Source organism: Halichoerus grypus, chromosome 10, assembly GCF_964656455.1.
Source record: "Halichoerus grypus chromosome 10, mHalGry1.hap1.1, whole genome shotgun sequence".
NCBI classification, from domain to species: Eukaryota; Metazoa; Chordata; class Mammalia; order Carnivora; family Phocidae; genus Halichoerus; species Halichoerus grypus.
This window is the reverse complement of record NC_135721.1, coordinates 122,079,646-122,092,350: the sequence shown is the minus strand read 5'-3', so window position 1 is coordinate 122,092,350 and position 12,705 is coordinate 122,079,646. Positions and strand designations below refer to the sequence as shown.

At 42.9% G+C, this 12,705-nt stretch overlaps 1 protein-coding gene across 17 annotated transcripts in view; it reads left to right on the top strand.

Moving 5' to 3' along the window:
* The window catches only part of PTPRT (protein tyrosine phosphatase receptor type T), a 1,085,477-nt gene that overhangs the window by 363,789 nt on the left and 708,983 nt on the right, over positions 1–12,705 (top strand). For all 17 annotated transcript variants that reach the window (XM_078057227.1, XM_078057222.1, XM_078057226.1 and 14 more), the window contains exon 4: positions 11,488–11,569. In XM_078057227.1, coding sequence (XP_077913353.1) covers positions 11,488–11,569 — 82 coding nt within the window. The remainder of the gene's footprint in view (positions 1–11,487; positions 11,570–12,705) is intronic.

Here is a 12,705-nt window from a genome sequence, read left to right as displayed (position 1 = left end):
CTCTGGCACCAAGCTCAGTTTCCTGCTTTTGGGAGAAAAAGCATATTATAAGAATCTTCTACTTACTAGCTGTGTAATGTTAGATGTATCCTGTCATCTATTCTGAATCAGTTCTCTCATTTATAAAATGGAGAAGGAAATAGGTACAATGAAGGGTTCTTCCGTGGATTGAATGAGATAGCATATATATTAAACAATGTGTCAGGCTCGTGGCGGGCCTCAGTGATTGTTGGAAGGGAGGAGAAACGGGGGGAGGAACAGGAGAAGAGGAAGGAGGAAGGATGCCTTTCGTGAAGAAATCCCCACCGTGATTGAGCAGTCCTGTGTAAGTTCTGTATCCTCCCTGTGATAAGCAGCCTCATCTGGGAGAGTTTTCTGATTTCTAACGTGTTGACCACTACAGCATCATTACGTTACATTATATCCTCTGAGCTTCGTGGTGACAAAGCCACTGATGTACTGAAAGCAGCAGTTTAGAACAGAAACCTCTCTTTCTCTGTCCCTCTCTGTCTGTCTCTCTCACACACACATACACACACACACACACACACACACACACACACACGTAGCCACTAATGCATAGCCCTGTGGTCACACACCCAGAGGGGCACACACAGGTGCACCTGCATGCTCCCAGAGTCACTACCCCCACACATACCAGGGGAGAGAAGGGGGGGCTGTCCGGAGAGTCAAAGATACTTGCGGTGTGGATTTGAAAATTCATCAGACCCTGAGCTCTAGTCCTGTATGTATGATTCTGTGGACTAAATACAGTTTTAGTTTTCAGCAGTGCTGGGACTCAGATCCTGATGGCTTATGTATTCATTTATTAAAGTCATATTTCATAGTTCCAAAATTGACTTTTAGCTCCATAATACACAGGGAAATTTCATCTTTCCTATTAGGGGGCTCTGTGACACCAGGGTCTCAGCAGGGCCAGGGATGAACGTCCCCCGGCCATGTACCCCCACACCTGCCTCCTCCCTGAAGAGCAGGGTCTTATTAAAACCGCCTGAGCTGTGCTTTAGATCTAGGCCCCCTTGCAGGTGATATTAAGTCTGTTTTATGTTTTTAATGATTCTGCACTGTTCTGTCCCAAGATTTAGAAAAAAATAAGAGAAGTTTTTTTACTGGTTTTCAGCCACCTGCTTACTCTGTTTTCCAGCACCTGCCTGGGTGAAGTTGGCTTTTATTTAGTGCTTGTAATTGCTATGTAGACCCATGAAATCTAGGGCCTGCCAGGCTTCGATTCAACTGGAATTGAGATCCAGTCCCTTTCTCAGGGATCGGGCACTAGCATCTGGCACTCTGGAGGCTCAGTAACTTCACGTACAATTTAGGGGGGTGCATCTCATGGGGGGGCCACTTTCCCACCCTTCACACTCTCCCCCATCTCCTCTCTTTCACCTCCCCTCTTTGCTGAGCAGCAAACTCTCCTCCTCATTTTATTCAGGCCTTCTGGGGCTGGGATGGGAGAGAGGCTCTCTTGATTTCTCCCTAAGCAATTCCTCTCCATGAAAATATGTGGTTGTCTTCCTAAGAGGGGTGCTGGTGAGCCAACATTTTTCTGTCTTTGGAGAAAATGTTTGCAGCCCCTTAAAACTTTTGCTGTACAGATTCTCTGCTCAAGGACTACAAAAGGTGAGGATAGAGTGCCCACTCCTTTAAAGCATGTCCTGACCTATCCATCCCTTCCCCCAACATGCACACAACCTGCTCTTTGGAGAGGTTGAGGGTGACTCATCTCTGAGCCTCTCCTGGGAAATAGTTCCTGACTTTGTCCAGCAGCTCATGCATGGGGAGAGGTTTGTGCCTTTCCATGCAAGCCTTAGGAGGTCTCTAAGGTTCCAGGGTCTGGGGCATGTGTAGTTGACCGTAGATCCATGTAGTGGCCTTGGGATTGAAGAATGTCCTGCAGAGCAGGTGAGTTTCCCAGCCTAGGCCTTCTGCCCCATCCCTGCCTGTCAGAGTCCCTGCCCCCATACATTGACATGGAGCATCCCTGGGTGTTGGCATGGTCTACTTCTGCCCACCCTCCGCCCTCCGTCCTCTCTGCCCTCCCTGCCACCTGTAAACAGCACTAAAGTAGCCTCTACAATTCTTTACCCACCTTAGTGCCAGCCTCGTTGAGAGAGTTCAGTGTTGAGGGGACCTGCCTCAGCAGGTGAGTTCAGATAGGCCTTAGAGGGTCCAGCATGGACCTTTTTCCTTTCCTTTCCCTTCTGGCTCTATTTCTGATACATCCAGTCTTGTTATCTGTGTTGACTCCTCACTCCCCAGGCATTGAGGGGGTCTATCTCATGGCAGCTTGCATGATTTTTATTAAAAAAAATTGTAATTCTGGAGTGGCATGCCCGAGATAAGACCCTCTTGGCTCCTGTATGCTTTGTGAGCATTTTGCTCTGAGTGATCTGGCAGTGATGGGGAGGACTTGCCCCAGTTCTGTCTTGGGAAGTGCTGTGTTCTCAGCTGTATGCCCAGCCTGCCTGTGGTATAAATATCCTGTGGACCCTGGTTCTAGGATCTGAGGAGTCTGGAGACTTCATCAGGGATTTCGTGGGCTGCCATGGTCTTTTTCTCTCTGCTTCTGTACTTAGTCCCCATCACCTTTCCCCAACTCCCTTGGTTCCTGCAACTACATATGGCTCTTTATTTCCATGTAACTCCATGTGGACCCAAAGTCCAGCTTGTGCCAGTTTCTTACAGTCGGGACTCCTATGAAAGAGTCTGTTGAGTGCAGGAACTTCAGTGGAAGCTTGAGGTGGGACTGGAGGGAATAGTTATGTTGGGTGGTGCATTAGCTTCTTCCTCCCCCCAGACCTAGCACCGTTCCCTGGGATTCCTGCTCTTACTGCCCATCCCTCTCTCCAGACTAAGAACAACAGTAATAGTAATATTTATCAATATATTACCATGTATATTGCAAACCTTTAAAATTATTAACTCATTTAATGGAAAGCCAGAGCATTCTTTCCCTTGTTTCTTATGGAATATTTTTCTCCCATGTTTGAGAAACCCAAGTCTAACCTACCCTGATGCTTTAAAAAAAAATTCTCAAGAGGAATTCTGATAAGTGAAAGATTCTCTCTCTCATTCTAGAATTGTTACTTCTGCAGAGGAAGGGAGAGCGAACAGTGAACAAATGTGTTTTCCTATCACCCATTCTCCCATGACCAGCCTTGCATTCATTAATGGAACACTTGTTAGTAATTATGATACGGGTTAGACACTGGGTCATGATGCAAGAAACGGTCCAAGTGTTAAAAGAGTTCAAGTTATACTTTGATTAACTGGAAAAAAAGTTAGAATTCTGCTTAACCATGTGTTTTGGTTAAAAGAGATTTGGACTGCTTTCCACTGAAGCCCAGTAATAGGTGTGGCTGTGCACTGTGAGCTAAGAGCCCAGGGCCTCAGTTCTCAATCTACCTCTGGCTCCCCTTCTGAGCTTTAGTAACACAGCTGTCCCCCGCCCCCCCTTTAGGGCTTTTGAGAGACTGGATCAAGACTGTGTAACAAATGGCCAATATCGCCAGCCTTCATTATTGTGGTTATATTTCTGTTTTTATTATTTTTATTATCATTCAGTCTCAGTTGATGAGGTGTCCTTTCTGGTCAATACCAGTCCCTCACTGGAGTCCTGATCTCAATTGACTCCTCCTTCTAGAAGCTTGTTTCATTGATTCCCTCACCCCCTTGTGTGTTATCCTATTCCCTTGATTCATTTCTCTCTACCTAAAATCATGCTTAAATCTCTACCATCCCCCCCCCAAAAAAATTCTCTATTGTGCTTTTAGCACTTGACCTTTGGCCCTAGCTCTCTTCTCTGAATTACCTACTCTGCATTCCATGGTGACCTCATCTAGTTCATCAGTTTCAAATGACATTTAAAATGTCATTGGTATGGCATTTAAAATGTCACTGGTATAGCCAAAGCTACCATGTTTGTACTTCTGGTCTTAAATCACCCATGAGCTCCAGAAACAGAATGCCAGGGTCCCAGTCAACATATCCATTAAGATGTTTACTTGGCATCTCAAGCTTAGCGTGGCCAAAAAGAAATCCTGATGTTGCCCTGCCTGTGTGCCCATCACATGTTCCTTGTGTCATCTTCCCGTGTCAGTAAATGACACCAGAATCAACCTAGAAGCTCAAGCCCCAAGTTGAAGGGTCCTCAATGAGTCTTCTCTTTCCTTCACTTTTCCTCTCTTGCTCCCACAGCAATGATTTCATCTCTGCCTTTGAAATACCTCTCCAGCCATCGACGTCTTTGTTTTCCACCACCTTCATGAGAGCCATCCTTACCTTCCCATTGGATGACTACACTTTCCACAGCACAGCCAGGAGGATCTCTGTAGAATGTAGATTAGATTATGTCACATCCCGGCTTTAGAACTTTCGGTGACTTAGAGGAAAATTCAGGCTCCCTGCCATGTCTTGTAAGACTCCATGTTGCCTGACCCTCCAGCTAATGCTCCAGCCTCACCTTGTGCCTCTCTAGCTTACTCACTGTATCCCAGCCACATCAGTCTCATTCCTGTGCTCCCATATCATCCCCAACTCTTCTCTGCCTCATGGCCTTTGCCCTCGCCCCCACATTTTCCTTGACAGGCTACTTTCATCCTTCTGGTCTCAAGTATCACCTCCATAGGGTTCTCTCCTGACCACTCTAAGTAAAGTAGACCCTCCTCCCCTTAGTTATTCACAATATTCTATTTATTTCCTTCATAATACCAATTACAAAATGAGTTTAATTTTATATATTTATTTAATTTCCATTTCCATTCGCTAGAATATGAAGTTCATCAGAGTTAGGACCTTAATTGTCTCATTCACTTTTATAGCCCCAGCATGTGTCCCAGTGTTTGGTACAGAGGAGGGTCTCTGTAAATGCTGAATGCATGAATGAATGAATGAATGAAGATGCTGTTTCTGTTCCCAGTGGGTTTGGAGTTTAGGGAATGAAATGATTTGGGAACAAGCAATTACAAGATGGTGTGATAGGCTGATAGGTGCTATAGTGGAATTAATTATGCCATGGTACATGACATAGTGATAATACAGCATGAAGAGAGACACAAAAATGTAATGCACCTTAGAGCATTTAATTTTTTTGTAAGTATAAAATAGCTCATTCTTTTGCAGAAAATTTAGAAAAATCTAGAAAATTACAAAGAAAATATCCATCTGCCATAATCTTCCTGGTATCATTTAAAAGATGCATTCATAGATTATTACCACTCCTACTTTATCTTTTTTGAATTACCTGCTCAAGTCACTTGCCAGCTTTTCTTTTGGAGGATTTATTTTGTTGATTCTTCAGAATTCTTGACACAAAACAGATTATTTATCTTTTAGCTGACCTAGATGTTACAAATACTATTCTCAGCTTGCCATTTGGCTTTTGTTTCAGGCTTCTGTTAAGAAAGAAAACATACTTTGAAATCATAGTTATTATGGAAGGTATTACATATTTAAGAAATATATAATATTTCAATTTTAAGAAATTGATTTTTAAGATTTTGTCATTAATTTTTAGCCTTAGAAAACTTGTCAGAAAATACATAGGCCCAGACCTATACAGCTTGTTCTTTTTTTTAAATTTTATTTTATTATGTTATGTTAGTCACCATACAATACCTCATTAGTTTTTGATGTAGTGATCCACGCTTCATTGTTTTCTTATAACACCCAGTGCTCCATGCAGTATGTGCCCTCCTTAATACCCATCACCGGCTAACCCATCCCCCCCCCCCAAAAAAAACCCCTCAGTTTGTTTCTCAGAGTCCATAGTCTCTCATGGTTCATCTCTCCCTCCGATTTCCCCCCTTCATTTTTCCCTTCCTTCTCCTAATGTCCTCCATACTATTCCTTATGTTCCACAAATAAGTGAAACCATATGATAATTGACTTTCTCTGCTTGACTTATTTCACTTAGCATAATCTCCTCCAGTCCCATCCATGTTGATGTAAAAGTTGGGTATTCATCCTTTCTGATGGCTGAGTAATATTCCATTGTATATATGGACCACATCTTCTTTATCCATTCATTTGCTGAAGGGCATCTCGGCTCTTTCCACAGTTTGGCTATTGCAGACATTGCTGCTATGAACTTTGGGCCCCCAACATGGGAGCAGCCATCTACATAAGCCAACTGTTAACCAAAATAAAGAGTCATATTGATAACAATATGTTAATTGTAGGAGACCTCAATACTCCACTCTCAGCAATAGATCATCTAAGCAGAAAATCAACAAAGAAACAAGAGCTTTGAATGACACACTGGATCAGATGGACCTCATAGATATATACAGAACATTCCACCCTAAAACAACAGAGTACTCATTCTTCTCGAGCACACATGGAACTTTGTCCAGAATAGACCACATACTGGGTCACAAATCAGATCTCAACCAATACCAAAAGATTGAGATTATTCCCTGCATATTCTCAGACCATAAAGCTTTAAAACTGGAACTCAATCACAAGAAAAAATTTGGAAGAAATTCAAACATGTGGAAGCTAAAGACCACTCTGCTCAAGAATGTTTAAGTCAACCAGGAAATCAAAGAAGAACTTAAACAATTCATGGAAACCAATGAGAACGAAAACACATCGGTCCAAAACCTATGGGATACTGCAAAGGTGGTCCTAAGGGGGAAATACATAGCCATCCAAGCCTCACTCAAAAAAACAGAAAAATCCCGAATTCACCAACTAACTCTACACTTTAAAGAACTAGAGAAAAAGCAACAAACGATGCCTAAGCCACACATTGGAAGAGAAATAATTAAGATTCGAGCAGAGATCAATGAATTAGAAACCAGAAACACAATAGATCAGATCAACGAAACTAGAGGCTGGTTCTTTGAAAGAATTAATAAGCTCGATAAACCACTGGCCAGACTTATCCAGAAGAAAAGAGAAAGGACCCAAATGAATAAAATTATGAATGAAAGGGGAGAGATCACAACTAACACCAAGGAAATAGAAACAATTATTAGAAATTATTGTCAACAACTATATGCCAATGAGCTGAGCAACCTGGATGAAATGGATGCCTTCCTGGAAACCTATAAACTCCCAAGACTGAAACAGGAAGAAATTGACAACCTGAATAGGCCAATAACCAGTAACGAGATTGAAGCAGTGATCAAAAACCTCCCAAAAAACAAGAGTCCAGGGCCTGATGGATTCCCTGGGGAATTCTACCAAACATTCAAAGAAGAAATCATACCTATTCTACTGAAGCTGTTTCAGAAAATAGAAACAGAAGGAAAGCTTCCAGACTCATTCTACACCTTGTTCTTTGAGAGATTTGTTGAAGTTAGTCTTTAGCCTATAATCTGATCTTTGTGTTAAATAATCTATGTTTACTAAATGCATTATTATTCATATCATTTTATTATTCATATATTCATAAGATACAAGCACATACTTATATCTTTGTTTTTTTCTGTTTGGCTGAAGTCTAAGACGTGAGCTAAAATTTTCAAATTTTGTTTTTATTCCTCATCTTTTTCTCTTTTTAAGCCTATTAACTCATACATTTAAAAAAATGACATTTTAATCCACTTAATGGTTTTTATTTTTTTCCAGTTTAAATTATACTTTGACACTTTTACATTATTTTTACAACCACTGTTTTCTGTTTGTTTGCATTTTCTTTTCTTTTTTTTTTTTTTTTAAGATTTTATTTATTTATTTGAGAGAGAGAATGAGAGAGAGAGAGAGCATGAGAGGGGGGAGGGTCAGAGGGAGAAGCAGACTCCCTGCCGAGCAGGGAGCCCGATGCGGGACTCGATCCTGGGACTCCAGGATCATGACCTGAGCTGAAGGCAGTCGCTTAACCAACTGAGCCACCCAGGCGCCCTGTTTGCATTTTCCCATTATGCCTTTGTTCAACTTGTTATTTTTAAGTTAACTGGGTCATTTTGTGTTAGGTGTTTATCTTCTAGTGTACAATTAGATTTTGTTTATTTAGACAGTCTGAGACCTTTTCTCTATTTTAACCCATTTATATTTATTGTCACAACAGAAATATTTTTTCTTTTGTCATTTTTATTACACAGTTTGAATGCTTTCATGTTTTAAAATATATTTTCTGTGTTCTATTTTATTTTTTTACCCCATGGCCTTTGCTTTTGTTTTCCTTTCAGTTATTGAAAATATAATTAGATACTTAATTCTTTATAGTAAGGTCTTCTGTTGACTTTCTTCTCTGCAGGCTGTGGCATTTATCCTTTATTTAGCCTTTTATTTCTGCAGACTTTCCCACACTCCCTACACATTTTTGTTTCTGTGCCACTGAAGGACCCTGTTATCTTAGTAAACCCCTCTTCCAGAGCAGTTGTCATGCTAGTGTCAGATGCTCTCTGTTTGGTGTGACTGTCATCCCCAAGTCATTTTACATAATCCCTAGGGAGCCATGTGTGTTCTTAATGATTGAGCTTACCACCCAAGGAAGCTGCCTCTTGGCAAGTATCGCCACCCTCTCCACCAGTTCTCTGCTCTCTTATTATAGCTGCTGGAGTTCTGGGCCCCACTGAGACCACTGGCCTCTGAATCCGTTAACCGGGAATGACCACATGGGCCACAAAAAGTTTCCACGTGAAGGTTTTCCTGTTGGTCTCATCACCCATCTTACATTCTATCCACAGACTTAAAGTGAGGAGTGAAAGACAGGAGGGAGAAGGGTCCATTGTATAGGCTGTTGAGGTAGTAGAGATGAAGAGCAATGAAGATTTGAACCAGAGCCATTGGACTGGAATTGAATTGGCTTTGACTTACAAAATGGTTGCTTCATATGGTTCAACTTAATAGCAGAAATGGAAAGACATGGCCAGATTTAGAAATATTAAGTCAGAATCAAAAAGAAAATGAGAAGCAAGGCAGAAGGGGAAGCCCCAGCAGATGCCCAAATCCCAGTCGTCAGTGACTGGGTGGGTCATAGGGCAACCCACTGAGGCCCATATTTCAGGAAGGATAATGGGGCTGTGGGGGAGACAATTTGATAGGGAAGCTGTTCAGATTTGTTGCATACAGACTGTGTTTGAGGCATCTGTATATAGTATCTGCATAAAAATGCAGATCTCTTAGTTGGGTGAGACTGCTGTTCAGTGAAAAGTATGGAGTGGGGCTGGACTTGGGATTGTCAGTGAATTGGCAGCCATTACAGGGTGTGCTCAGTAAAAACATGAGTAGAGGAACCTGACATTTGAGGGATAGATGTAGGAGGAGAAGTGCCTACAAAGAAACTTATGGTAGTATAGATAGTCCCAGATCTGTGAGGAAAAACCATGAGAGTGAAGTGTCACTTGAGCCAAAACAAGAGAGATCCAGAAAGGGAGAAGCTACAAACATTGATAATTGTAGAAAAATGGTCAAGTATTAATAATAATTACTGGCAAACATTGAGTACCTACCATGTGCCATACATTGTTCTAAATAGTGTATTAACTCCTTTAATATGAAAATTTATCTAGTAAAGTGGACACTATAATTACAGATGAGGAAACTGAGGCACAGAGCAGTAAGATAACTTGCCCAAAGTCACGCACTAGTGAGTGGTGTAGCCAAGACTGGAACCCAGGCATTCTGATCCAGAGCCCAAGCACTACACTGTCTTCCTTCTTAAGATAAGGATTGAAAATTGTCTATTAGATTTAGCAACTCTGATGTTACTGGTATTTGCCATGAGAGCAGTTCTGGGGAAAGTGTTGGGGACAAAGTCGAGATCATAGTGGGGGGTGGAGTTTTGCAGTGGGAAGTAAGGGAGTGTTGAGAGTGAGTGTAGATAAAACTGTTGAGAATCCCACATGTGATTGAAACACAGCTAGACTGTGCTGGAGCAGAACCTGTTGGCCAAGGGTAGCTTTTAAAGAATAAGAGAAGCCCCAGTATTTACGTGTGCCAAAATCAGGGATAAAAGAGTTCAGAGATACAGGATAAAGAGAACCAAGAAGGACCAAGAAGCTGGAACAGGCAGTAGAGGTGAGGAGGGGTCAAGAGCACCAGCACGCCTTGAGGAGAGGAGGCAATGGTTGGTTGTGGTAATCCGAGGTGTAATCTAACCTCTGATCGATGGGCAAGAAGTTAGAAATGAGCCCCTCTCCTGTCCCCTTACCTGTTGAAGATGTGCTGTGGGTGTGTGCTGGGATTGGGTGGGTGATGTTGAAGGGGGACATTTGTGTGGGGCACAGCAGTGGAGAAGGCAGGTTTGCAATAGACTTGTCAAATTTGGAATGAGGGTGTGAAAGAATTAGGGCTTTGAGTGAGATCAATGTGGATGGTCAGCTAGTGCGGTGGGGCGGCCCTGGGCTTGCTGAGAATACAGGAGGCCCGGGCCATCATACAGGCTCTAGGAAGGGTGAGGTCCAGGGTACGATGTGAGCCGCAGGGGCAGGTTTAAAAGGAGTGAGGGGCAGGAGGCTGTGTCAGAATACCGGTGGATGGAATTTCCGGTTTCTGGAGTGGACAAGGATGTGGATGTGGCCGAAGCTGGTTGGGAGATAAAGACCATGGAATTAGGGAGCTCAAGGGCATTGTTCATGGTGTTCACATAGGCAGTCACATCTCCTAGGCGAAGTTAGACAGTGGGTGGCAAGGAAAGCTGTTAACTGAGTTTTAAAAGCTCTACTGAAATACACGGTTTGGGTGAGAGAGTCAGAATGGAGAATTCAAAGAACTTGTTGCCTTTGGATTCCTGGATACCAGCATTTGTGCATGGGGCTTATCTTCAAGAGGTGTTATTAAGAAATTCAAGATGGGAGAGAGAGACAAACCAAGAAACAGACTCTTAACTATGGAGAACAAACTGATGGGGGGAGGAGGGAATGGGACCAGAGAGGAGAGGGGCGCTGGGGGGGATTGGACAAATAAGGGATGGGGGTCGAGGAGTGCACTTGCTGTGATGAGCACTGGGTGTGGTATGGAAGTGTTGAAGCACTGTGTTGTACACCCGAAACTAATATAACACTGAATGTTAACTGTATTGGAATTAAAATTAAAAAAAAAAATTCAGATGGCATATATTCCTGGGGGATGTAGAATCAAATCAGGGTAAACCCTCCTTGGCTTATGGTAGCTTCCAAGGTAAGCTCCTCTGTCACACTTCATAAGAAAGTTGGGGTATTAGGAAGTAATTCTCCTCTGTGCTTCACTTGAAACAACAATGAAAAAGGTGCAGATTGGGGTTTCAGGCCATGTTTGGGTTGTTCTTCTGCATTCAAGCGTTATTTCTGAAATCCATTAAAAATGTTCCATGTGGCTGACTCTTCTTTTGCTGGTCATTAGAATGTGGCCTTTTTTTTTTTTTAATCTTGTTTTGAAAATCCGAGTCCATTGCCAGGGTAGTGTACAAGGCTAATAGAAGGCCTCTTTGGGAGGTTCTGGTGGGAAGCTGAAACATAGAGGGTTTGGGGGCTGGGCAGCTTCCTGTGATGCCTACAACTACTTCTGTGAAATTGACTCCCACCCTGTGTGTTGCAGGTGATATTTGAATCCGTCTCTTTGAAGGGTCATCCTGGCTACATCGCTGTGGACGAGGTCCGGGTCCTTGCTCATCCATGCAGTAAGTCTGCTCCCTCCTCCTCACACAGCCCCACTCCCTGCCAGACTGGGGAGCTTGGAGCCTGTAGTCCCCCCCCATTCATTCAGCTCACAACCATCTCTGGCTCGCTCTCTCTTTTTTAATCCTTCAGAAATGCTTACATACTCAGTGCAATCAGTCCTGAATAAATTTGTAATTTTGCTGGCCTGTTCAACAGGCAGCACCTACAGGAATTTGCAGAGAGTGGCAAAACATCTTCGTTTGAATCTCTCTCTGTCGTTAAGGGAGTCTAAAGTCCTGATTGTTTATTAGTGGGATTCAGACCACCGAAGTGGAAGAATTAGAGGGCTTTGGATAGAATCTTGTGCAATTGTCTTAAAAAAAGAACACCACCAGAACACTGAGCAAATTAGTACACTGTTCACTCACAGGGAAAAGTACCCCAAAGCTATTAATTCTTTAAAAGTAATTTTAAATATACTCATCAGCTCTGTGTAGGCATTGGGAGAGTTTTCTCACAGTGGTTAGTGCTCACGGTCCAGTGTCAAGAGTCCTCGAAGGCATACTGCTCCTCTGTGCCCATCCAGTCTCCCCCTCGAAGTTCGCTCTCTTTGCTGTGTTTAGTCTCAGATATCTTAACATGTTTGTGCAAGGACCTGTGGTTCCCAGTTTCACGAAATCCCAGAGGGGAGTTGGATGGCATCCTATCTAGTGACATTTGGTTGGGGGGGTTGTAGTCAAAGGAATATGCATGGGGGTGATGGCCGCCCCCAGAGGGCTAGCTGGGATACTAGCCCCATCAGTTTGTTAGCATTCTGCATATTGGAGATTCCCATTAATTTCTTGGCAGCCAGCTGGTTCCAGGTAACTCCTGGAGGGCTCGCTCTACTCCCTCCTCGTAGCCATGAGTTATGCTATTGGTTGTGGTGCAGTTTGCTATTTCCTCAAGAAGTGTCATGCCCCTTGTTGTTAGAGGCCTTTCAGTCCTTTCATTTTGGGGCTCTTCTCATGTCCGCCCCATCCGTGTTGCTTTAATTGAAATGACACTTTCCACTTCTGCTGCAATGAATTTGTTAGAACTTGAACATCACTTCCTTCCCCAGCACTAGAATGCCAATTGTTTGACTCATTGCTTAGAGCACCTCTCTGGAGGAATT